This window comes from Anomaloglossus baeobatrachus, chromosome 7 (assembly GCF_048569485.1).
Source record: "Anomaloglossus baeobatrachus isolate aAnoBae1 chromosome 7, aAnoBae1.hap1, whole genome shotgun sequence".
Taxonomy (NCBI): Eukaryota; Metazoa; Chordata; class Amphibia; order Anura; family Aromobatidae; genus Anomaloglossus; species Anomaloglossus baeobatrachus.
Window position 1 is genome coordinate 6036795 of NC_134359.1, and position 27693 is coordinate 6064487.

The 27693-nt window shown below is 53.3% G+C and overlaps 1 protein-coding gene across 3 annotated transcripts in view; it reads left to right on the top strand.

Moving 5' to 3' along the window:
- Positions 1–27693, top strand: part of PARP14 (poly(ADP-ribose) polymerase family member 14) — a 216292-nt gene that overhangs the window by 60630 nt on the left and 127969 nt on the right. For 2 of the 3 annotated variants that reach the window (XM_075316980.1, XM_075316981.1), the window contains exons 10-12: positions 9962–10111; positions 16327–16389; positions 24739–24918. In XM_075316980.1, the coding sequence (XP_075173095.1) occupies positions 9962–10111; positions 16327–16389; positions 24739–24918 (393 nt within the window). The remainder of the gene's footprint in view (positions 1–9961; positions 10112–16326; positions 16390–24738; positions 24919–27693) is intronic. The other variant, XM_075316982.1, reaches the window with a different exon arrangement.

Consider the following 27693-nt stretch of genomic DNA (forward strand, 5'->3'; position numbering starts at 1 on the left):
GCGGACGCCAATGCTCTCATTGTGACAGTTATGAATTTAGCTACAGAACGAGGGGACTCATGACCTGTCTACGAGTTCCCATATGGCTGATATCACGCCTGGGGTATTTCCCAAGCTCCCCCTTCCATAAAAAAGGTGTGCCAGCATCGTCCGCCTGCGCAAACACCATTTTTATGGTTGCCATATTTATCGGAGATATGGCTTGCGAGATATGAACCATTTTTTACTGGAGTCGTTCTGTCTGGCTACTTCCAAGCCTTGCTAATGAGATACAACTCTTGTTACAGGGGGACGGCAGGGAGTCATCCTGGGTCCATTGTCCTCACATCATCTCATCTCCATATCAGAGGAGATGGCTGTTGGAGGTGTAAGTGGGATGTGACACCTTCACAGATGCTGGACATTTGAGAACAAGGAGGGAGGGGGGGGCACTGCCAGGGAGTGATGAGAGCAATTATGACTTCTAGTCATAATTCCTCTTCATATCCCAGGATTTACCTCACACCTCCCCCCTTTTGAGGGCGCTAGGGGGCAGCACACTCCGGTGTTCCCCCGTGCGCCCGTCCGCGACCTCTCCTTGTCGGGACAGCCCGTCTGCGTTACCGTGGTCACGGCCCCTTTTGTGGCGAATGGTGAAGTCGTATTGCTGGAGCGCAAGGCTCCATCGCAACAATCGCCCATTCGTCCCAGAGACGGTGTGCAACCAGCTGAGGGGATTGTGGTCCGTCTCCACGATGAAGTGGCGCCCGTATAGATAGGGTTGCAGACGCTGCAGGGCCCACACTATGGCCAGGCACTCCTTCTCCATTGTAGAATAGGCCACTTCCCTTGGTAACAGCTTCCTGCTCAGGTACAAGACTGGGTGCTCTTGGCTCGCAGAGTCCACCTGGCTGAGCACCGCACCGAGGCCGAAGTCACTGGCGTCGGTCTGTACTACAAACGGCCGCGTGAAGTCGGCTGCCTGTAGCACGGGCGGGCTGGACAGGGCGTCCTTTAGGGCCCGGAAGGCTGTCTCGCAGTCCATTGTCCAATCGACTGCAGAGGGCAGCTTCTTCTTGGTGAGGTCCGTCAAGGGCTTTGCCAGGCTACTATAGCATGGAACAAACCTCCTATAGTACCCAGCGGTCCCCAAGAAGGACATCACCTGCTTCTTGGTCCTGGGGGTGGGCCAGGATGCGATGGCCTCCACTTTCTCAGGCTCGGGCTTCAGCGTTCCCCCACCTACCCGGTGACCGAGGTACTGGACCTCGCTCATGGCCAGCTGACACTTTCCCGGCTTGATGGTCAAACCTGCCCGGTGGATCCGCCTGAGCACCTGTGCTAGATGCTCTAGGTGGTCCTCCCAGGTGGGACTGAAGACGGCAATGTCATCCAGGTACGCGGCCGCGTACCCTTCAAGTCCCTTGAGCAGGGTGTTGACCATCCGCTGGAAAGTGGCAGGGGCATTCCTCATCCCGAATGGCATCACCGTGGACTCGTACAGTCCAAATGGGGTAATAAAGGCAGAGCGTTCCCTGGCCTTGCGAGTCAGGGGGATCTGCCAATATCCCCGGCTCAGATCCATGATGGTCAGGTACTGAGCCCCGGCCAACTGATCGAGCAGGTCATCGATGCGTGGCATTGGGTACGCATCGGCGACCGTGACCGCATTGAGCCCCCTGTAGTCCACGCAGAACCGAGTGGTTCGGTCCTTCTTAGGGACGAGGACTACAGGCGAGGCCCAAGCGCTGTTGGATGCCTGGATCACCCCCAGCTTCAGCATCTCGTCAATCTCCTGGCGCATGTGTTGCTGCACCTCCAGGGAGACCCGATATGCTGAACGCCGGATCGGGGGATGATCCCCAGTGTCCACGTGATGGACAGCCAAGTCAGTCCTTCCGGGCTGGTTGGTAAACAACCCCCGGAAGGGGAGGAGGGTGGCCCACAGCTGGGACCGTTGGTCTTCCAAGAGCTGGTGGCCAACCTCCACATCCTCAATGGATCCGCCTGCCCTAACCTGGGCTAGCATATCCAAGAGGGTTTCCGCTTCTCCCTCCTCGGGCAGGTTGCACACGGGGAGCGCACATGCCTCCCGCTCATGATGTGCCTTCATCATGTTCACATGGAAGGGCTTCCGCCTTCCACGGGCAGGGTCCAGGGTGACCAGGTACGTTACAGGGTTGAGCTGCTGGTACACGAGGTATGGGCCTTCCCAGGCTGCCTGAAGCTTGTCCTGTGGTACGGGGACCAGTACCCACACCTTTTGACCCACTTGGTAGGTCCTCTCACAAGCGTTCTGGTCGTACCAACGCTTCTGGTCGGCCTGGGCTTGCGCCATATTGTCGTGTACCAGTTGCGTCAAGGCCTGCATTTTGTCCCGGAAGCGCATGACATACTCGATAACCGACACTCCAGGGGTGGCCAAATCCCCTTCCCAAGCCTCTTTCACCAGAGCCAGGGGGCCCCGCACACGTCGCCCGTACAGGAGCTCAAACGGTGAGAATCCTGTTGAGGCCTGTGGAACCTCCCGGTAAGCAAATAACAGGTGTGGGAGATACCGCTCCCAGTCACGCCCATGGGAGTCGACCAACATCTTAAGCATCTGCTTTAAGGTGCCATTAAACCGCTCGCACAGGCCATTAGTCTGTGGATGGTACGGGCTGGCCACCAGATGTCGCACCTGGACTTGCTTACAGAGGGCCTCCATCAGCTGGGACATGAATTGGGTCCCCCGGTCAGTGAGCATTTCCTGGGGAAAACCCACTCGGGAGAAAATCTCCAGCAATGCGGTGGCCACCTTGTCAGCCCGAATGGACGACAAGGCCACTGCTTCTGGGTACCGGGTGGCATAGTCCACTACCGTCAGTATGAAGCGTTTCCCGGAGCTGCTGGGGATGGCCAGCGGGCCGACCAGATCCACAGCCACCCTCCTGAAAGGCTCATCGATGATGTGCAGAGATACCAGTGGGGCTTTGGGGCGTGGCCCCGCCTTCCCCACTCTCTGACAGGTTTCACACGAACGGCAGTAGGCAGCCACATCGGCCCCCATTTTTGGCCAGTAGAAATGCTGGTTTAACCTGGCCTTGGTCTTAGCGATCCCTAGGTGTCCGGCCATCGGAATCTCATGTGCGATCCGCAACAACTCCGTCCGGAACGGATAGGGTACCACCAACTGTCGGTCCCTGGGCCACGCCTCCGGTGAACCCTGCTGGACCGTGGCCCGGTACAGCCGTCCTTGGTCCCAGACCACTCGCTCCGGGTCCGAGTCCGAGGGAGGCTGTGCCGCCTGCTCCTTAAGAGCTTTCAGGCTGTCGTCAGCTTCTAACGCTGCCTGAAACCCCTGACTAGATGTGGCCAGAATCGACGAGACTGTCACATCTTCAGTCAGTACCCCGGGACCTGTGTCCTGGCCTCCACCTGACTCGGCTGCCACTTGGTCAGAAGGGGAAGAGCTATCGGACCTCCGGGAGGCCCCTTGGCTCCCAGCACTCCCACTGCGGGTGACAGCGGCCACAGCCGCTGCGACCGTGGGTCGTGCCTGCTCCTCCTCCGTTCCTGACCAAGTCGCCGGTTCAGGCAGACCTACCTGGCTTCCTGACACCCCGGTGGTGGGGGAACCATGCACCGAGATCTTACCTGGGAGCACTTCCGCTCCTGGACCGGCCCCAATCTCACCTGCCTGTTCCCCTCCTGCAGCAACAGAACCCCGCTGTGAAATCTCTGGGGACCCCACATTTGCTGTGGTAGCCCCCACCCCACACACTGGTCCTCCCCCTGCAGCACCCTGCTCTCTGCTTATCCCTGCAGAGGGCAACAGATCCCAGCTCACAGGCTGGTTACTTGTAGAGGCATTGTCACACCTTTCTCTGACCCCCTCCCCTGTCACAGCTGCAGCTGAGTGTGTGTCTATGGTGTCTATGCAAGCAGAAATATCAGAGTTCACTCCCTCCTCCCTTACATCATTCATAGATAACACATTAACATTGTCCGGAGGCATGTCAGTACGGGCTGAAGGTTCAGCCCTTGGTTGGGGCCCAAACTGGGAGGTTATCTGCCCCAAATCTGTCCCAAGTAGCACGTTTGCAGGGATCCGATCAGTTACCCCCACCTCCCTCACCCCCCGCCCTGCGCCCCAGTCCACATAAATGTCAGCAACAGGCAGCGCCGGGTCAGTGCCTCCAATCCCGGAGACAGCGAGGGTTTTTCCAGGGATCAAGTCTTGGGGGGCCACCATCTCAGGCCGCACCAGAGTCACCTCCGAGGCGCTGTCTCGCAGTCCTATGGTCACAGACCGGCCGACGGTGACAGGTTGGAAGCTGTCCAGGGACCTACCACCACCCCCACCCACACAATACACCTTGGGCGGCCCTTGGGACGGGGACGGAGCCAGGGTCTTTTCGCTGGGGGCACGTGTAGGAAACATCTGGGGGAAGGGGCTCCGGAACTTCTTGCGGTAGGACTCCGGGGTGAGGTTGTACTGTTGGATCAGGGCCCGCTTGATGGTGTCGTAGCCCTGATCTGCCTCAGCAGGCAAGTCCCCAAGGACATCCAGGGCCTTACCCCTTAAACGGGGGGTCAGGTATTTGGCCCACTGGTCCTTGTTCAGATGGTGCTGCAAGCAAGTCCGTTCAAAAGCAGTCAAGAAAGAGTCCAAGTCTCCATCCTTCTCCAGCACTGGGAAGTCCTCAACACGGACCTTTGGAAGTTTGGTGTCTTGAAGGTCACGTGTGGCTGAGGAGGGCCGGAGCTGAGCTAGCTGCAGCTGGTAGTCACGCTCTGCCTGTCGCTCTCGCTCTCGCTCTTCACGCGCTGCTTGCCGCTCCGCAGCCTCAGCATCACGCGCTGCCTGCCGCTCTGCCCTGTGCTCTGCCAGGAGTCCCTTGTAGCCCTCCTGGTCTCCAGCCTGGAGAAGGGCCATAGCCATTTGAAGAAGGCTATCCGAGCCTCCCAGGCTCGGTGGAATGGCACGTGGTGATCTGCGGCCCGCTGCGGAGCCTGGTGATTCACTGTCCATTGCAGAGCGGAGGGCTGGCATCTGGCTCGTTGAGGACCCTTGGGTGAGCTGCTCCTCCTCTTGTCCAGCAGTGCCCGGTTGTGCAATGTCCTCTGCGGAGCTGTTTTCTGGCGTCGAGCTCCTGGAGGACTCGTGGGCAACCTCCTCATTACTGCCCACAGCACCGTCCTCCCTCTCTTCGGCTCCTGCTTTAGCATTGGCCAGTTGCATAGCTCTGCTCCTGGTGCCATCAGCCATTCTTGCAGACTTTTGGTCACTGACACAGAACTGACACCTGATGCCTCCACACACCTTACAGTATCTGCACTCTGACACTCTAGTGTTGAGCTAGTCTGAAGACCCCAGCAGCCACAGCTGCTGCAGGCAGTCTTTAGTGTCTGGGAGTATGGGTCTCACACTCACACACACTATTATCTCGATCCCACCGCTATGCCACCAATATGTCACAAACCACCGGGGGGGTCACTCAGAAATTCCCCGCGCTGGCTACCAGTACGTCACAATCGGGGGGTAACAAGTGGGGGTCACCCCTCCTTTATACCTCCCGACCGACAGACAGAGCACGTGACGCGCTCTCTAGCGCCCCTCTTATAGTCAGGCCAATTATGGAATTGCCCGACAATAAGCAAGGAGGCCGCTATACTACTTATGCCGATTATTGAAGGGTCCCCGGTGAGAGTAAGGTATATATTCCCCCGACCTCCGCGGGCGGAATATATAAAATCTCCCCGAATCTCACTGGCCTCCCCACAATAATCCTTGGCACAATTCGCTGCCACCAACCGATTTACGGTAACTATTAGCCGAACACACAGACGTGGGATTCAAGATCGAGATAACAGAACAGCCCAAGATTAATTATATAATTTAATCAGCCTAAAGCACACTAGAAACTACAATATATACAATAGGGAATCTACAGAATATACATATGTCAGAGTACAGTTACAATCAAAGCATGGGTTACAAACAGGCATACACAGTTCCAGCAGTTACCTTGTTGCGTCTGGCCACAGGGGGGCGCTGTAGACCAGGTTTCCAGGAACTCTCTCACAGGTCTTTCCCAACCAGGCCCCCGAGCAGAAGAACACTGGAAAATGGCCGAAGTAGGGTTATCAACCTGGGCAGATCCAGGTCCCCTCCTACCTTAGTGACCTCACAGGGAAGCACTGCCACTCCCCCTGCATGGATCAGAATTATCCAGCAAAGGGGATATTGGCCATAACTTTGCCTGGGAGCGTCGTAGGCGGACGCCAATGCTCTCATTGTGACAGATGAATTTAGCTACAGAACGAGGGGACTCATGACCTGTCTACGAGTTCCCATATGGCTGATATCACGCCTGGGGTATTTCCCAAGCTCCCCCTTCCATAAAAAAGGTGTGCCAGCATCGTCCGCCTGCGCAAACACCATTTTTATGGTTGCCATATTTATCGGAGATATGGCTTGCGAGATATGAACCATTTTTTACTGGAGTCGTTCTGTCTGGCTACTTCCAAGCCTTGCTAATGAGATACAACTCTTGTTACAGGGGGACGGCAGGGAGTCATCCTGGGTCCATTGTCCTCACATCATCTCATCTCCATATCAGAGGAGATGGCTGTTGGAGGTGTAAGTGGGATGTGACACCTTCACAGATGCTGGACATTTGAGAACAAGGAGGGAGGGGGGGGCACTGCCAGGGAGTGATGAGAGCAATTATGACTTCTAGTCATAATTCCTATTCATATCCCAGGATTTACCTCACACCGTCCTTTTGCACTCATCCGGTTCACCGGTATGAGAATGATTTACGTTTGCTAGATCTGGTGAGAGCACTCAGAATCTACATTTCCCGCACGGCGCCCATACGCCGTTCCGATGCCCTTGTCGCTGGCACGCGCAAGAGGTTGCAGGCTTCTAAAGCCACCCTGGCTCGATGGATCAAAGAACCAATTCTGGAAGCCTACCGTTCTGCAGGGCTTCCGGTTCTTTCAGGGCTGAAAGCCCATTCAACCAGAGCCGTGGGTGCGTCCTGGGCACTACGACACCAGGCTTCGGCTCAACAGGTGTGCCAGGCAGCTACCTGGTTGAGTCTGCACACTTTCACCAAACATTCTCAGGTGCATACCTATGCTTCGGCGGATGCCAGCTTAGGTAGAAGAGTCCTGCAGGCGGCAGTGATTTCCCCGTAGGGGAGGGCTGTTTTGCAGCTCTATCATGAGGTATTTATTTACCCACCCAGGGACAGCTTTTGGACGTCCCAATCGTCTGGGTCTCCCAATAGAGCGCTGAAGAAGAAGGGAATTTTGTTACTTACCGTAAATTCCTTTTCTTCTAGCTCTTATTGGGAGACCCAGCACCCGCCCTGTTGTCCTTCGGGATTTTTTTGTTGTTTGCGGGTACACATGTTGTTCATGTTGAACGGTTTTTCAGTTCTCCGATGTTACTCGGAGTTAATTTGTTTAAACCAGTTATTGGCTTTCCTCCTTCTTGCTTTGGCACTAAAACTGGAGAACCCGTGACACCACGGGGGGGTATAGCCAGAAGGGGAGGGGCCTTGCACTTTTTAGTGTAGTGCTTTGTGTGGCCTCCGGAGGCAGTAGCTATACCCCAATCGTCTGGGTCTCCCAATAAGAGCTAGAAGAAAAGGAATTTACGGTAAGTAACAAAATTCCCTTCTTTCTTTCAAATCATTACAACTCTGCTTGCTTTACGATACAAAGGCTGCAGCCACCTCCTGTATATTAGCCCACTGACCCCTCCTCTCTCCTCGCTCCAAAGAGCTGCGCTGTTTTAACACCCGGTATCTGCCTCTTCACCCTCCACCCCCCCTTGCTTCTTAGCTAAAAGACAGCAGAGACCGAGCTGTGTAACTTGATCTCCGCTCTGTCTCAAGCAGCTGGTGGACATATGGCCCCCACCTTTTTGCTTCCTCTGAGTGTAAGAATGTAAAGATGTAGCTGCTTCAGTGGGCTTCTGCTCCCCCCCCTCGCATTCTTTGTTCTCAATAGAAAGACTGTCATGGATATCCCTGGGCTGAACCAGACCCCCGCAGTCTGCCTCTTCGCTCTCAGTGAAGAAGAAAAAAAAACTGCAGGCAGTGGGCGATCGACAACCCCCCCCCCCCCCCCGCTTTCTCACAGAACAAAGCCAGCAGCTGCATCGCAGCTGCATCCCCAGCCCCCATCCTCTCTCCCTCCAGTGAACAACAACAGACAACCAACTCTCCGAGAACCAAACAGAGAAACCACAAGCCTGACCAACTATACACTTTATACAAATAAAAACAGCTACTCAAGAAAAAGCCCCCCATTTCTAATTACAGACAGCCGGATACTTTACAACCTACCCCTAGCCCCTATGGGGACTGGGTCCTTCTAGCCCACCGGCGGGTGACAGTCACACCGTTAGGTCTCCGGTGCACTACCATTCTCCGGACTAGTGACCACCCACTTTCGCCAGGTGTCTCTCGATCCACAGGTAAAACAGCACACACAATGTATATGATGGTTACCTGCGAAATGAAGGGTGATCAATCCTATCAAGCGACACCTGGATACTTGTGGAGTAGCCCCCAGACGTCCGGAAAATGGAAGCTCTGACTCACCCTTTACGGTAGTCCCATCTGGGGTGCCAGCTGTCAAGGTCAGAATGACGATGATGATGAGACTCAAAGGATCTCTTGATATCCGGCTGCTGCTTCTAATTAAAATGTCATGTGTGCACACGAGAATGAATAACTGCACAGCAAAGTCAGTTATGTCTATCTCCATGACTGGCTCTTAACCAAGTGTGTTCTTTATTGTTTGAAAGAGACTCTAGACCCAACAGTAAGGGGGTGTGAACAAAAGTTTTAGTCCAATCAAGTATCGTAAGTCAGGGCTTCATGACGTAGAGAGATCTCCATATTCTCCGTTGATTGGTCAGTCTAGGCTCCAGGAATTTCTTTGTCGATCTGTCTTGGGTGGAGAACAGGAAATGGTGGCCATCTTCAAGCTATACATATATATATATCCTAGTATACACTGAGTTTAAGGAAAATACACTGAATATGCAATATACATATATACATGTTAGTAAGAAACAAAAGCATTCACAAATATGTGAGTTAGTTCACATCTACTGAACTATATAACTGAGTCTATGAAATGGCTGAATTAAGTATTTTTGGATACTCAATTCTTTATCCTCAACACCATCCAGGGGTCCATGTACTATGAGGTCCCATCCAGGGGTCCACATACCATGAGGCCACATCCAGGGGTCCACATACCATGAGGTCACATCCAGGGGTCCACATACCATGAGGTCCCATCCAGGGGTCCACATACCATGAGGCCACATCCAGGGGTCCACATACCATGAGGCCACATCCAGGGGTCCACATACCATGAGGTCCCATCCAGGGGTCCACATACCATGAGGTCCCATCCAAGGGTCCACATACCATGAGGCCACATCCAGGGGTCCACATACCATGAGGTCCCATCCAGGGGTCCATGTCTCCTCAGATATTATCATTGTCGGTGGGGGGTGATGGGAAGGTGGAGGGCAGCTATAGTCTCACGTTCCCCACTGGGCGTCTTGCAGGTCGTGTATATATTTGCCTCCTCCACATTCATTTTACCTTTCTTCCATCTCTGGCCCCTTGTGTCCCTGGTTCCCCCCCCATGCACTCAGTACCCTCTGTACCTGCGCTGGTACTTGCTGGCCGGTGACCGGTCCATGCAATGATATGAGAACCCCCTATTTATATATTGATAGAGGACCACACAATACAGGTACGTTCTACCATCGACCTTTTGTGCCCCCCTATTTCCTCATAGACTGTAGCTTGCGGGCCGGACCCTCACGCCTCCTGGTGTCTGGTGAATTGTGTTATTCTATGATGTCTTCATTGTCTGTACATGTCTCTGATGTGAACAGCGCTGTGGAATATGTTGGTGCTATATAAATAAAAATTGTCTTGCTCTTTGTTATCTGCAGCTTTCTATGGAGCAGTGAAGACACCGACTCTAGGAGTTCATGAGATGAAGGTCGGATCCATCACTTACCAGGTGAAGACTGGAGATATCACCAAGGAAGACACGGAAGTCATTGTCAACTCCACAGATCATACCTTCAACCTCAGATCAGGTATTGACCAACCAGCTCCACCTGGGGGTGCAGGGGGGCACGGGGTAACCTCAGCCCAAGCCAAGAACAAATAGCTAAACTCAGCATCACAAGGACGGGGAACAAATCACAGTGATCGGGGGAAGGACGGGGAACAGATCACAGTGATCGGGGGAAGGACGGGGAACAGATCACAGTGATCGGGGGAAGGACGGGGAACAGATCACAGTGATCGGGGGAAGGACGGGGAACAGATCACAGTGATCGGGGGAAGGACGGGGAACACATCACAGTGATCGGGGGAAGGACGGGGAACAGATCACAGTGATCGGGGGAAGGACGGGGAGCACATCACAGTGATCGGGGGAAGGACGGGGAACAGATCACAGTGATCGGGGGAAGGACGGGGAACAGATCACAGTGATCGGGGGAAGGACGGGGAGCACATCACAGTGATCGGGGGAAGGACGGGGAACAGATCACAGTGATCGGGGGAAGGACGGGGAACACATCACAGTGATCGGGGGAAGGACGGGGAACACATCACAGTGATCGGGGGAAGGACGGGGAACACATCACAGTGATCGGGGGAAGGACGGGGAGCACATCACAGTGATCGGGGGAAGGACGGGGAACAGATCACAGTGATCGGGGGAAGGACGGGGAACACATCACAGTGATCGGGGGAAGGACGGGGAGCACATCACAGTGATCGGGGGAAGGACGGGGAACACATCAGTGATCGGGGGAAGGACGGGGAACACATCACAGTGATCGGGGGAAGGACGGGGAACACATCACAGTGATCGGGGGAAGGACGGGGAACACATTACAGTGATCGGGGGAAGGACGGGGAACACATTACAGTGATCGGGGGAAGGACGGGGAGCACATCACAGTGATCGGGGGAAGGACGGGGAACACATCACAGTGATCGGGGGAAGGACGGGGAACACATCACAGTGATCGGGGGAAGGACGGGGAACACATTACAGTGATCGGGGGAAGGACGGGGAACACATCACAGTGATCGGGGGAAGGACGGGGAACAGATCACAGTGATCGGGGGAAGGACGGGGAACAGATCACAGTGATCGGGGGAAGGACGGGGAACAGATCACAGTGATCGGGGGAAGGACGGGGAACAGATCACAGTGATCGGGGGAAGGACGGGGAACACATCACTGTGATCGGGGGAAGGATGGGGAACACATCACTGTGATCGGGGGAAGGACGGGGAACAGACCACAGTGATCGGAGGAAGGACGGGGAACAGATCACAGTGATCGGGGGAAGGACGGGGAACAGATCACAGTGATCGGGGGAAGGACGGGGAACAGATCACAGTGATCGGGGGAAGGACGGGGAACAGATCACAGTGATCGGGGGAAGGATGGGGAACACATCACAGTGATCGGGGGAAGGACGGGGAACAGATCACAGTGATCGGGGGAAGGACGTGGAGCATATCACTGTGATCGGGGGAAGGACGTGGAGCATATCACTGTGATCGGGGGAAGGACGGGGAACACATCACTGTGATCGGGGGAAGGACGGGGAACACATCACAGTGATCGGGGGAAGGACGTGGAGCATATCACTGTGATCGGGGGAAGGACGGGGAACACATCACAGTGATCGGGGGAAGGACGGGGAACAGATCACAGTGATCGGGGGAAGGACGGGGAACAGATCACAGTGATCGGGGGAAGGTCGGGGAACAAATCACAGTGATCGGGGGAAGGACGGGGAACAGATCACAGTGATCGGGGGAAGGACGGGGAACACATCACTGTGATCGGGGGAAGGATGGGGAACACATCACTGTGATCGGGGGAAGGACGGGGAACAGACCACAGTGATCGGGGGAAGGACGGGGAACAGATCACAGTGATCGGGGGAAGGACGGGGAACAGATCACAGTGATCGGGGGAAGGACGGGGAACAGATCACAGTGATCGGGGGAAGGACGGGGAACAGATCACAGTGATCGGGGGAAGGATGGGGAACACATCACAGTGATCGGGGGAAGGACGGGGAACAGATCACAGTGATCGGGGGAAGGACGTGGAGCATATCACTGTGATCGGGGGAAGGACGTGGAGCATATCACTGTGATCGGGGGAAGGACGGGGAACACATCACTGTGATCGGGGGAAGGACGGGGAACACATCACAGTGATCGGGGGAAGGACGTGGAGCATATCACTGTGATCGGGGGAAGGACGGGGAACACATCACTGTGATCGGGGGAAGGACGGGGAACAGATCACAGTGATCGGGGGAAGGACGGGGAACAGATCACAGTGATCGGGGGAAGGACGGGGAACAGATCACAGTGATCGGGGGAAGGACGGGGAACAGATCACAGTGATCGGGGGAAGGACGGGGAACAGATCACAGTGATCGGGGGAAGGACGGGGAACACATCACTGTGATCGGGGGAAGGACGGGGAACAGATCACAGTGATCGGGGGAAGGACGGGGAACAGATCACAGTGATTGGGGGAAGGACGGGGAACAGATCACAGTGATCGGGGGAAGGACGGGGAACAGATCACAGTGATCGGGGGAAGGACGGGGAACAGATCACAGTGATCGGGGGAAGGACGGGGAACACATCACTGTGATCGGGGGAAGGATGGGGAACACATCACAGTGATCGGGGGAAGAACGGGGAACACATCACAGTGATCGGGGGAAGGACGGGGAACACATCACTGTGATCGGGGGAAGGACGTGGAGCATATCACTGTGATCGGGGGAAGGACGGGGAACACATCACAGTGATCGGGGGAAGGACAGGGAACACATCACAGTGATCGGGGGAAGTTCAGGATTGCATTACAGAAAGGGGTGAAGGTTTGGAGGGGTCGCCTGGCAGTAAGCTGAGAATCGCCAGTCACATGACAGCAGGCATCACATGACTTTCTGCAGTGTGTGGCATTTGTACACCCTCTTTTATGTATTTTCCCTATATAGCGCCATCATATTCTACAGCGCTGTACAGACATTCTCTTCTTTCTTTGTCGCTCCTAATTGGGAGACCCAGACAATTGGGTGTATAGATACTGCCTCCGGAGGCCACACAAAGTATTACACTTAAAAGTGTAAGGCCCCTCCCCTTCTGGCTATACACCCCCCCGTGGGATCACGGGCTCCTCAGTTTTATGCTTTGTGCGAAGGAGGTCAGACATCCACGCATAGCTCCACTGTTTAGTCAGCAGTAGCTGCTGACTATGTCGGATGGAAGAAAAGAGGGCCCATACGGGGGCCCCCAGCATGCTCCCTTCTCACCCCACTTGTGGTCGGCGGTGTTTGTTAAGGTTGAGGTACCCATTGCGGGTACGGAGGCTGGAGCCCACATGCTGATTCCTTCCCCATCCCCATTAGGGCTCTGGGTGAAGTGGGACTTGACCGGTCTCCGGGCACTGAGACCGTGCTCCATCCACAGCCCCTGGAGGATCTGCTGGATACGGAGCGGAGTTTCCTCAGGGACAGGACCCTGCTTCATTAAGGTACTCCGTGTCCCCGTGCTTACCGCACGCACACTGCAGCATTGCTGGGTGTGTTAGTGCGCCGGGGTAAACAGCGCTGCTGCGCTTGTGCCGTTACTCACTACAGCTCTGCTGAGTGAGGAGACTTAGTACGATCGGCCGATCCGGCCGCTGGGGTCAGTGTTTACTGCGTCGCGGCTGGGATTTGTGGTGCGCCGGGGACTTCCGCGCTGGCCGTGCATATATGACGGCCGCGCTAGATTACTACAGTCCCCGGCTTTTGCGGCCTAGTTCGTATCGTTCCCGCCCCCAGACCTGCCAGTCAGGAGGAGGGCGGGACGCTGTACAGACCAGCAGCGCTAAGAGCTGGAGTCTGTTTTACATACTCCAGCCCTCACACTAGGCACAGTGGGACGCAGTTTCCCGCACTTTTGTTTGTGGCACGCCCACGGTCCGCCCCTCTTCACAGGACGCCGGCAGCCATTCCTGCCTGCACGCTGAGCTGCAGAGGGGAGGCTGGGAGACCCAGACAAGGGATTCTATGACCTCACACCCGCTTTTCAGCGGGCGGTAAGCAGCCCTCAAGGGCTCTCCCCCACTTGTGCCATAGTGTACTTTGTATTTTGTGCTGGCAATACTTTACACTGTACGGTCGCTGGTGATTTTCTGCTATATACCCTCCTTAGATTTCTCAAGGAGACAACAGCATGTCGTCCGCAAAAAGCAAAAGTGCCAAGGCACGTACTTTATGTGCTGCCTGTACCGCATGTGGGGCTGCTCTACCGGCAGGTTCCACTGACCCCCATTGTGTGCAGTGCTCGGCCCCTGTGGCAATTGCTCAGCCGGGGCCTCTGCTAGAGGTGACCCAGGGAGAACCACCTGTGAATGCTGTCCAGGTGACAGGGACGGAGTTTGCAGCTTTTGCTGACAGATTGTCTATGACTATGTCTAAAATTCTTGAAACATTGCAGTCTAGACCAGTAACTCAGACCATGGGCACTGTTGGTTCATTGCCCCCTGGTCCCCCTCAGCTGGAACACTTCCTAGCTCCGGGGGTGTCACATGCACCCCAGGGTGACGGCTCTGACTCGGACGACAGTCCCAGACAACCTAAGCGGGCTCGCTATGAGCGACCCTCAACTTCATCACACTGGTCAGGGTCCCAGCGGGACGACTCTCTGTGTGATGAGGCGGATGTGGCCATTGAGTCCTGGATCCTAGCGGCCTCAGGTTTATCTCATGAAGTGGTTGCCACCATGAGACAGGCTAGGAAGCCATCCTCCGCCAAGATCTACCACAGGACGTGGAGGATATTCCTATCTTGGTGCTCTGCTCAGGGAGTTTCTCCCTGGCCTTTTGCATTGCCTACTTTTCTTTCCTTCCTGCAGTCTGGGTTGGAAAAAGGTTTGTCGCTTGGCTCCCTTAAAGGTCAAGTCTCCGCGCTATCCGTATTTTTCAGAAACGCCTGGCGCGACTTCCTCAGGTACGCACGTTCCTGCAAGGGGTTTGTCATATCGTCCCCCCTTACAAGCGGCCGTTGGAGCCCTGGGACCTGAACAAGGTTCTAATTGCTCTCCAGAAGCCGCCTTTCGAGCCTATGAAGGAGGTTTCCCTTTCTCGTCTTTCACAGAAAGTGGCCTTTCTAGTGGCGGTCACGTCTCTTCGGAGAGTGTCCGAGCTGGCGGCGTTATCATGCAGATCTCCATTCCTGGTGTTTCACCAGGACAAGGTAGTTCTGCGTCCAATTCCAGAATTTCTTCCCAAGGTGGTATCTTCCTTTCATCTCAATCAAGATATCACTTTACCGTCTTTGTGTCCGCATCCAGTTCACCAATTTGAAAAGGGTTTCCATTTATTGGATCTGGTGAGAGCACTCAGGATCTACATTTCCCGCACGGCGTCTCTGCGCCGCTCGGATGCACTCTTTGTCCTTGTCGCTGGTCAGCGTAAAGGGTCGCAAGCTTCCAAATCCACCCTTGCGCGGTGGATCAAGGAACCAATTCTTCACACCTACCGTTCGGCTGGGCTTCCGATTCCATCAGGGCTGAAGGCCCATTCTACCAGAGCCGTGGGTGCGTCCTGGGCATTACGGCACCAGGCTACGGCTCAGCAGGTGTGCCAGGCGGCTACCTGGTCGAGTCTGCACACTTTTACCAAGCATTATCAGGTGCATACCTACGCTTCGGCGGATGCCGGCCTAGGTAGACAAGTCCTTCAGGCGGCGGTGGCTCACCTGTAGGAAAGGGCTGTTTGACGGCCCTATCACGAGGTATTCTTTTACCCACCCAGGGACTGCTTTTGGACGTCCCAATTGTCTGGGTCTCCCAATTAGGAGCGACAAAGAAGAAGGGAATTTTGTTTACTTACCGTAAATTCCTTTTCTTCTAGCTCCAATTGGGAGACCCAGCACCCGCCCTGTTTTCTTAGGAAGTTTGTTTTTTTCGGGTGCACATGTTGTTCATGTTGAACAGTTCAGTTCTCCGAGGCTGTTTCTCGGGTTGAATTTGTATTTAAAACAGTTATTGGCTTTCCTCCTTCTTGCTTTTGCACTAAAACTGAGGAGCCCGTGATCCCACGGGGGGGTGTATAGCCAGAAGGGGAGGGGCCTTACACTTTTAAGTGTAATACTTTGTGTGGCCTCCGGAGGCAGTAGCTATACACCCAATTGTCTGGGTCTCCCAATTGGAGCTAGAAGAAAAGGAATTTACGGTAAGTAAACAAAATTCCCTTCTTTTATAGGTGTCTCTAAATCTATCTTGGAGGCGGCAGGGCCCGGGGTACAGGACGAATGCGCTCGGCTCGGTAAGACACCATTCTTGGCTTCAGGGTCCGGTTATGACAGTGACGTTTTATGTAGTGTCAGAATAGAGCAGATCCCATTAATAGCGGCGGGCAGAGATCTGAGTATTGGAGGATGAAGATCTGCTGAGGACACAGTGATTGGACATGGGCGTGGCGACATCGGTCTGTAATCCCGGAGTCATGTCGGCTTTGTATATAGACGCTTTAGGACCCGGTGTCCCAGGTCATCAACACGTCTAAAGGCTTGAACTTACTAGATATCTGTGCAGATAGTTTGTGTCATTAGACTCTGGGTCCAATAAAGGGGACTCCACCGAGAACCATCGGGAGGAGACCCCACAGCGGCTGTGAGTCCAGGTCTCCGGCTCTCGTACAAATGACAGGAGGGAAGTGAGAGACTGTCCCTAAAAGCGGAGCGGTGCTGGCGGTGGCCACACACAATCTTCTGCTGCTCCTCCCGTCTGATTGTTTTACAGTTCTGCTCGTGTCCTCGTCAGCCCTGGTAGCATTAGGTGGTCCTGCAGCCATACAGTGTGCGCCGGTCATCCTGCTCCTCCAGGAGGGCACAGCCATATGTGAAGCTGTCAAAGGAAGGTGTGCTGTGTCTGCTAGCCTCGATCCAGAGCCAGGAGCAGATACCGGGAAATAAGCCGTCCCATGAGGAAAGATGGGGGCCGTCACATGAGGAAAGATGGGGGCCGTCCCATGAGGAAAGATGGGGGCCGTCCCATGAGGAAAGATGGGGGCCGTCCCATGAGGAAAGATGGGGGCCGTCCCATGAGGAAAGATGGGGGCCGTCCCATGAGGAAAGATGGGGGCCGTCCCATGAGGAAAGATGGGGGCCGTCCCATGAGGAAAGATGGGGGCCGTCCCATGAGGAAAGATGGGGGCCGTCACATGAGGAAAGATGGGGGCCGTTACATGAGGAAAGATGGGGGCCGTTACACAGTGGGAGGCGGTGAGGCCGTTACATGAGGAAAGATGGGGGCCGTTACACAGTGGGAGGCGGTGAGGCCGTTACATGAGGAAAGATGGAGCCGTTACATGAGGGAAGATGGGGGTGCCATCACATGAGGAAAGATGGGGGCCGTTACATGAGGAAAGATGGGGGTCGTTACATGAGGAAAGATGGGGGCCGTTACATGAGGAAAGATGGGGGGGCCGTTACATGAGGAAAGATGGGGGGGCCGTTACATGAGGAAAGATGGGGGGGGCGTTACATGAGGAAAGATGGGGGGGGTGTTACATGAGGAAAGATGGGGGCCGTTACATGAGGAAAGATGGGGGCCGTTACATGAGGAAAGATGGGGGCCGTTACATGAGGAAAGATGGGGGCCGTTACATGAGGAAAGATGGGGGGGGCGTTACATGAGGAAAGATGGGGGGGGGCGTTACATGAGGAAAGATGGGGGGGGTGTTACATGAGGAAAGATGGGGGCCGTTACATGAGGAAAGATGGGGGCCGTTACATGAGGAAAGATGGGGGCCGTTACATGAGGAAAGATGGGGGCCGTTACATGAGGAAAGATGGGGGTCGTTACATGAGGAAAGATGGGGGCCGTTACACAGTGGGAGGCGGTGAGGCTGTTACATGAGGAAAGATGGAGCCGTTACATGAGGAAAGATGGGGGGGCCGTCACATGAGGAAAGATGGGGGGGCCGTCACATGAGGAAAGATGGGGGGGCCGTCACATGAGGAAAGATGGGGGGGCCGTCACATGAGGAAAGATGGGGGGGCCGTCACATGAGGAAAGAGGGGGGGGCCGTCACATGAGGAAAGATGGGGGGCCGTCACATGAGGAAAGATGGGGGCCGTTACATGAGGAAAGATGGGGGGGCCGTAACATGAGGAAACAGGGGGGCCGTTACATGAGGAAAGATGGGGGGCCGTTACATGAGGAAAGATGGGGCCCTTACACAGTCGGAGGCGGCGGGGCCCTCACACGAGGAAAGATGGGGCCATTACACAGTGGGAGGCGGTGAGGCCGTTATATGAGGAAAGATGGGGCCATTACACAGTGGGAGGTGGCGGGGCCCTCACATGAGGAAAGATGGGGCCATTACACAGTGGGAGGTGGCGGGGCCCTCACATGAGGAAAGATGGGGCCATTACACAGTGGGAGGCGGTGAGGCCGTTACATGAGGAAAGATGGGGCCATTACACAGTGGGAGGTGGCGGGGCTGTCACATGAGGAAAGATGGAGCCATTAGACGCGGAGAACTCGGGGGCCATTAAACGAGGAGAGCTGGTGGGAGGACTGTTACATGAGGAAAGATGGGTGCGGCCATTATATGAGGAGAGTCATATGGAGACAATGGTTAGGCGTCACCATAGCAGCAGGTTCGGTATCTGCTCCTTCTGGCAGAAAGAACAAGATCAGCCATAGTCCTATAACATGACCTCCAGCAGATACTGGTGACCAAACCATCAGAAGCAGACTCCATGATGATGTGAGGACCAGACGCCTACAATGGGACCAGTGCTTGCAGTCAGCACCGTGCCGCTTGATTGGCATTTACCATGAACCCCACAGTATTCAGGACCACCACTGGTGCCACATTCTCGTCATGAATGGATGCAGATTCACACTGGACAGAGAGTGGAGGCCCCGCAGCCTGGCAGTGGTCAGTGGTGGTCTGGGGAGGCACGCAGTATCCTGGGGGGGGTCACACCAACCTCCATGTGATACCGGCAGTGCCCTGACTGCCATTAGGTGGCGAGAGGAGATCTGGGATCCATCCCTCTTAGTTGATGGTTTTGTTTTCCAGTCACCGCTGATAAGAAATTACACAATTTATCAGGAAGGATTTTACTCCCGACTCTTCATGGAGTGGATGTGAGATGAACACATGGCCCTGATTACTCTGTATGATGTGAGATGAACACATGGCCCTGATTACTCTGTATGATGTGTAGATGGACACGTGGCCCTGATTACTCTGTATGATGTGAGATGGACACATGGCCCTGATTACTCTGTATGATGTGAGATGGACACGTGGCCCTGATTACTCTGTATGATGTGAGATGAAAACGTGGCACCGATTACTCTGTATGATGTGAGATGGACACGTGGCCCCGATTGCTCTGTATGATGTGAGATGGACACATGGCCCTGATTACTCTGTATGATGTGAGATGAAAAAGTGGCCCCGATTACTCTGTATGATGTGAGATGGACACATGGCCCTGATTACTCTGTATGATGTGAGATGAAAACGTGGCCCCGATTACTCTGTATGATGTGAGATGGACAAGTGGCCCCGATTACTCTGTATGATGTGAGATGGACACGTGGCCCCGATTACTCTGTATGATGTGAGATGGACACGTGACCCTGATTACTCTGTATGATGTGAGATGAAAACGTGGCTCCGATTACTCTGTATGATGTGAGATGGACACATGGCCCCGATTACTCTGTATGATGTGAGATGGACACATGACCCCGATTACTCTGTATGATGTGAGATGGACACGTGGCCCCGATTACTCTGTATGATGTGAGATGGACACGTGGCCCCGATTACTCTGTATGATGTGAGATGGACACGTGGCCTTCATTACTCTGTATGATGTGAGATGAAAACGTGGCCCTGATTACTCTGTATGATGTGTAGATGGACACGTGGCCCTGATTACTCTGTATGATGTGTAGATAGACACGTGGCCCTGATTACTCTGTATGATGGACACGTGGCCCTGATTACTCTGTATGATGTGTAGATGGACACGTGGCCCTGATTACTCTGTATGATGTGTAGATAGACACGTGGCCCTGATTACTCTGTATGATGGACACTTGACCCTGATTACTCTGTATGATGTGAGATGGACACGTGGCCTTCATTACTCTGTATGATGTGAGATGAAAACGTGGCCCTGATTACTCTGTATGATGTGAGATGAACACGTGTCCCTGATTACTCTGTATGATGTGTAGATAGACACGTGGCCCTGATTACTCTGTATGATGGACACGTGGCCCTGATTACTCTGTATGATGTGTAGATGGACACGTGGCCCTGATTACTCTGTATGATGTGTAAATAGACACGTGGCCCTGATTACTCTGTATGATGGACACTTGACCCTGATTACTCTGTATGATGTGAGATGGACACGTGGCCCTGATTACTCTGTATGATGTGAGATGGACACGTGGCCTTCATTACTCCGTATGATGTGAGATGAAAACGTGGCCCTGATTACTCTGTATGATGTGTAGATGGACACGTGGCCCTGATTACTCTGTATGATGTGTAGATGGACACGTGGCCCTGATTACTCTGTATGATGGACATTTGGCCCTGATTACTCTGTATGATGTGTAGATGGACACGTGGCCCTGATTACTCTGTATGATGTGAGATGGACACGTGGCCTTCATTACGCTGTATGATGTGAGATGAAAACGTGGCCCTGATTACTCTGTATGATGTGAGATGAAAACGTGGCCCCGATTACTCTGTATGATGTGAGATGGACAAGTGGCCCTGATTACTCTGTATGATGTGAGATGAACACGTGTCCCTGATTACTCTGTATGATGTGTAGATAGACACGTGGCCCTGATTACTCTGTATGATGGACACGTGGCCCTGATTACTCTGTATGATGTGTAGATGGACACGTGGCCCTGATTACTCTGTATGATGTGTAAATAGACACGTGGCCCTGATTACTCTGTATGATGGACACGTGGCCCTGATTACTCTGTATGATGTGAGATGGACACGTGGCCTTCATTACTCCGTATGATGTGAGATGAAAACGTGGCCCTGATTACTCTGTATGATGTGTAGATGGACACGTGGCCCTGATTACTCTGTATGATGTGTAGATGGACACGTGGCCCTGATTACTCTGTATGATGGACATTTGGCCCTGATTACTCTGTATGATGTGTAGATGGACACGTGGCCCTGATTACTCTGTATGATGTGAGATGGACACGTGGCCTTCATTACGCTGTATGATGTGAGATGAAAACGTGGCCCTGATTACTCTGTATGATGTGAGATGAAAACGTGGCCCCGATTACTCTGTATGATGTGAGATGGACAAGTGGCCCTGATTACTCTGTATGATGTGAGATGAAAACGTGGCCCCGATTACTCTGTATGATGTGAGATGGACACGTGGCCCCGATTACTCTGTATGATGTGAGATGGACACGTGACCCTGATTACTCTGTATGATGTGAGATGAAAACGTGGCCACGATTACTCTGTATGATGTGAGATGGACACATGGCCCCGATTACTCTGTATGATGTGAGATGGACACATGACCCCGATTACTCTGTATGATGTGAGATGGACACGTGGCCCCGATTACTCTGTATGATGTGAGATGGACACGTGGCCCCGATTACTCTGTATGATGTGAGATGGACACGTGGCCTTCATTACTCTGTATGATGTGAGATGAAAATGTGGCCCTGATTACTCTGTATGATGTGTAGATGGACACGTGGCCCTGATTACTCTGTATGATGTGTAGATAGACACGTGGCCCTGATTACTCTGTATGATGGACACGTGGCCCTGATTACTCTGTATGATGTGTAGATGGACACGTGGCCCTGATTACTCTATGATGTGTAGATAGACACGTGGCCCTGATTACTCTGTATGATGGACACTTGACCCTGATTACTCTGTATGATGTGAGATGGACACGTGGCCTTCATTACTCTGTATGATGTGAGATGAAAACGTGGCCCTGATTACTCTGTATGATGTGAGATGAACACGTGGCCCTGATTACTCTGTATGATGTGTAGATAGACACGTGGCCCTGATTACTCTGTATGATGGACACGTGGCCCTGATTACTCTGTATGATGTGTAGATGGACACGTGGCCCTGATTACTCTGTATGATGTGTAAATAGACACGTGGCCCTGATTACTCTGTATGATGGACACTTGACCCTGATTACTCTGTATGATGTGAGATGGACACGTGGCCCTGATTACTCTGTATGATGTGAGATGGACACGTGGCCTTCATTACTCCGTATGATGTGAGATGAAAACGTGGCCCTGATTACTCTGTATGATGTGTAGATGGACACGTGGCCCTGATTACTCTGTATGATGTGTAGATAGACACGTGGCCCTGATTACTCTGTATGATGGACACGTGGCCCTGATTACTCTGTATGATGTGTAGATGGACACGTGGCCCTGATTACTCTGTATGATGTGTAAATAGACACGTGGCCCTGATTACTCTGTATGATGGACACGTGGCCCTGATTACTCTGTATGATGTGAGATGGACACGTGGCCTTCATTACTCCGTATGATGTGAGATGAAAACGTGGCCCTGATTACTCTGTATGATGTGTAGATGGACACGTGGCCCTGATTACTCTGTATGATGTGTAGATGGACACGTGGCCCTGATTACTCTGTATGATGGACATTTGGCCCTGATTACTCTGTATGATGTGTAGATGGACACGTGGCCCTGATTACTCTGTATGATGTGAGATGGACACGTGGCCTTCATTACGCTGTATGATGTGAGATGAAAACGTGGCCCTGATTACTCTGTATGATGTGAGATGAAAACGTGGCCCCGATTACTCTGTATGATGTGAGATGGACAAGTGGCCCTGATTACTCTGTATGATGTGAGATGAAAACGTGGCCCCGATTACTCTGTATGATGTGAGATGGACACGTGGCCCTGATTACGCTGTATGATGTGAGATGAAAACGTGGCCCCGATTACTCTGTATGATGTGAGATGGACACGTGGCCCCGATTACTCTGTATGATGTGAGATGGACACGTGACCCTGATTACTCTGTATGATGTGAGATGAAAACGTGGCCACGATTACTCTGTATGATGTGAGATGGACACATGGCCCCGATTACTCTGTATGATGTGAGATGGACACATGACCCCGATTACTCTGTATGATGTGAGATGGACACGTGGCCCCGATTACTCTGTATGATGTGAGATGGACACGTGGCCCCGATTACTCTGTATGATGTGAGATGGTCACGTGGCCTTCATTACTCTGTATGATGTGAGATGAAAATGTGGCCCTGATTACTCTGTATGATGTGTAGATGGACACGTGGCCCTGATTACTCTGTATGATGTGTAGATAGACACGTGGCCCTGATTACTCTGTATGATGGACACGTGGCCCTGATTACTCTGTATGATGTGTAGATGGACACTTGACCCTGATTACTCTGTATGATGTGAGATGGACACGTGGCCTTCATTACTCTGTATGATGTGAGATGAAAACGTGGCCCTGATTACTCTGTATGATGTGAGATGAACACGTGGCCCTGATTACTCTGTATGATGTGTAGATAGACACGTGGCCCTGATTACTCTGTATGATGGACACGTGGCCCTGATTACTCTGTATGATGTGTAGATGGACACGTGGCCCTGATTACTCTGTATGATGTGTAAATAGACACGTGGCCCTGATTACTCTGTATGATGGACACTTGACCCTGATTACTCTGTATGATGTGAGATGGACACGTGGCCCTGATTACTCTGTATGATGTGAGATGGACACGTGGCCTTCATTACTCCGTATGATGTGAGATGAAAACGTGGCCCTGATTACTCTGTATGATGTGTAGATGGACACGTGGCCCTGATTACTCTGTATGATGTGTAGATGGACACGTGGCCCTGATTACTCTGTATGATGGACATTTGGCCCTGATTACTCTGTATGATGTGTAGATGGACACGTGGCCCTGATTACTCTGTATGATGTGAGATGGACACGTGGCCTTCATTACGCTGTATGATGTGAGATGAAAACGTGGCCCTGATTACTCTGTATGATGTGTAGATGGACACGTGGCCCTGATTACTCTATATGATGTGTAGATGGACACGTGGCCCTGATTACTTTGTATGATGTGTAGATGGACACGTGGCCCTGATTACTTTGTATGATGTGTAGATGGACACGTGGCCCTGATTACTCTGTATGATGTGTAGATAGACACATGGCCCTGATTACTCTGTTTGATGGACACATGGCCCTGATTACTCTGTATGATGGACACGTGGCCCTGATTACTCTGTATGATGGACACGTGGCCCTGATTATTCTGTATGATGTGTAGATGGACACGTGGCCCTGATTATTCTGTATGATGTGTAGATGGACACGTGGCCCTGATTACTCTGTATGATGTGTAGATGGACACGTGGCCCTGATTACTCTGTATGATGTGTAGATGGACACGTGGCCCTGATTACTCTGTATGATGTGAGATGGATAGTTCTGCTCCGTGGTTGTTAACGTCTCCGCTGACATCACACTTCATTGTATCCGCAGCGTCCCAGAACAAGAAGAGCAGCCACGTCACCACGCCGGGCGGAAACCTCCTCTGCGCACACATTCTTCATGTGGTCGGCAGAAATTCAGTAGAAGGAGTCAAAGAGTTTGTGTCGGAGTCTCTCCGGGAGGTCGGGAGCCTCAAGGCCTCATCGGTGGCGTTCCCGGCCATAGGCACAGGTCTGACCTCCATCATGTCCGTCCTCTCATTACTCTGATGTTTGTTGTTCTCTTGAGGAAGATTTAATCAATATCTGCTAGAAATGCCCCGAAAATCAGCTGCGCCCCACACTTCTCATACCCATCAGCTCTACTACAGACGGACGCCCGGCAGGAGAACACCCATGTAAGGCTATGTCAACGTGGCCATGCCCCACATGTGGCTGCACAGTACTGCTTGGCCGCACCGCAGGGCTCCAGAGGGAAGGAGCCACATTTGATTTTTGAGAACAAATTTTAGTAGAATAGTTTGTGGACTCCATTTGCAGAGCCCCCAAGGGCCAGAACAGAAGAAACCCCCTCATGTGACCACATTCTGGAAATTACACCCCTCTGGGAGTTCATCAATGGGTATAGTGATGATTTCTTCGGCGCTCCATTGGGAGACCCAGACGATTGGGTGTATAGCTACTGCCTCCGGAGGCCACACAAAGCAATTACACTAAAAAGTGTAAGGCCCCTCCCCTTCTGGCTATACACCCCCAGTGGGATCACTGGCTCACCAGTTTTCTGCTTTGTGCGAAGGAGGTCAGACATCCACGCATAGCTCCACTGTTTAGTCAGCAGTAGCTGCTGACTATATCGGATGGAAGAAAAGAGAGCCCATATAGGGCCCCCAGCATGCTCCCTTCTCACCCCACTTGCGGTTTGTAAGGTTGAGGTACCCATTGCGGGTACGGAGGCGGGAGCCCACATGCTGTTTTCCTTCCCCATCCCCCTGAGGGGCTCTGAGGAAGTGGGATCTTACCGGCCTCCAAGCCCTGAGGCCGGGCTCCGTCCACAGACCCATTGAACCTGCTCGATAAGGAGCCGGGGTACCGTTCAGGGACAAGGCCCTGCAACATTCAGGTACTCTGTGTCCCCCTATGGACTGGCCGCGCACGCTCCAGACTTGCTGGGTGTGCTAGTGCGCCGGGGACAGTAGCGCTGCGTGCTGGGGTTTGAGTCACTGCAGCCTAGCTGAGTGACTTTATGTGTTGGGAACTACCGCGCCGGACGCTCCGGGAGCGGCGGCGCGGCTGGGACTTGTAGTGCGCCGGGGACTTAGCGCCGACCGTGCTTTTACGACGGCGGCGCTTATAAATCTAGTCCCCGGCTTTTGCGGCCTAGCTCCGCTTCGTTCCCGCCCCCTCCCTGTCACTCAGGGAAGGGGACAGGCGTTGTGCAATCATCAGCGCCGAGGGCTGGAGCCTTATTTACATGCTCCAGCCCTCTCACTGGGCACAGTGGGACGCAGGTTTCCCGCTTTTTGTCTGCACACGCCCAGGGCCCCCCCCCCTCCACAGAGACGCCGGCAGCCATTCCTGCATGCAGTCTGGCTGGGGAACGGACACAGGCTCTGGGAGACCCAGACAAGGGATTTCTGGCGACCACACACCCGCGTTAAGCGGGCGGTAAGCAGCACATTCGTGCTGGCCCCACTAGTGCCACAGTGTTATTTGGTGTACTTTTTCCTGTACCAGATATATATATATATTGCACTGTAAGGTCGCTTCTTGGCTGTATACCCCAATTGCTCTGAGGAGACGACAACATGTCATCTGCAAAACGCAAGGGTGCCAAGACACAGGCTGTGAAAGCTGTGTGTGCCGCTTGTGGGGCTAATCTACCGGCAGGTTACAATGACCCCCATTGTGTGCAATGTTCGGTCCCTGTGCCACTTCGTCAGCCGGAGCCTATGGTGGTAGCCCAGGCAGAGTCGCCGGTGAACCCTGTCCCGGTGACGGGGACAGAGTTTGCTCTTTTTGCTGACAGGATGTCTGTCACTATGACAAAAATCCTAGAGACCTTGCAGGCCAGGCCAGTTACTCAGTCCATGGACACTGCTGTGGCAATGTTCCCCGGTCCCCCTCAGTTGGAGTTAATCAGTGCTTCAAGGGGGTCCCAGGCATCTCAGCCTTACGGCTCTGATTCAGATGACAGTCCCAGGCAGCCTAAGCGAGCTCGCTGGGAGAGACCCCCCACGTCATCACGCGGATCAGGGTCTCAGCGAGAAGAGTCTCTGTATGATGAGACAGAGGAGGGTGATCAGGAGTCTAATCCTGAAACCGCGCTCAATCTGGATACTCCTGATGGTGACGCCGTGGTAAATGACCTTATAGCGGCCATCAATAGTCTATTGGAAATTTCTCCCCCTGCCCCTTCTGCAGAGGAGGCAGCTGCACAGCAGGAGAAGTTCCATTTCAGGTATCCCAAGCCTAAACTGAGTACTTTTCTGGACCACTCTGACTTCAGAGAATCAGTCCAGAAACACCATGCCTACCCAGATAAGCGTTTCTCCAAACGTCTTAAAGATACACGTTATCCCTTTCCCCCTGACGTGGTCAAACGCTGGACCCAGTGTCCAAAGGTGGATCCCCCAATTTCCAGGCTTGCGGCTAGATCCATAGTTGCAGTGGAAGATGGGGCTTCACTTAAAGATGCCAATGACAGACAGATGGACCTTTGGTTAAAGTCTGTCTATGAAGCTATTGGCGCGTCGTTTGCTCCAGCATTCGCGGCCGTGAGGGCGCTCCAAGCTATTTCAGCTGGCCTGGCACAGGTGGACTCTTTCATAGGTCCAGCAGTGCCGCGAGTAGCGTCCCTAACCTCGCAAATGTCGGCGTTTGCGACTTACGCTATCAACGCTGTCCTGGACTCCACAAGCCGTACCTCAATTGCGTCTGCCAACTCTGTTGTCTTGCGCAGAGCCTTGTGGTTAAAGGAATGGAAAGCGGATTCTGCTTCCAAAAAATG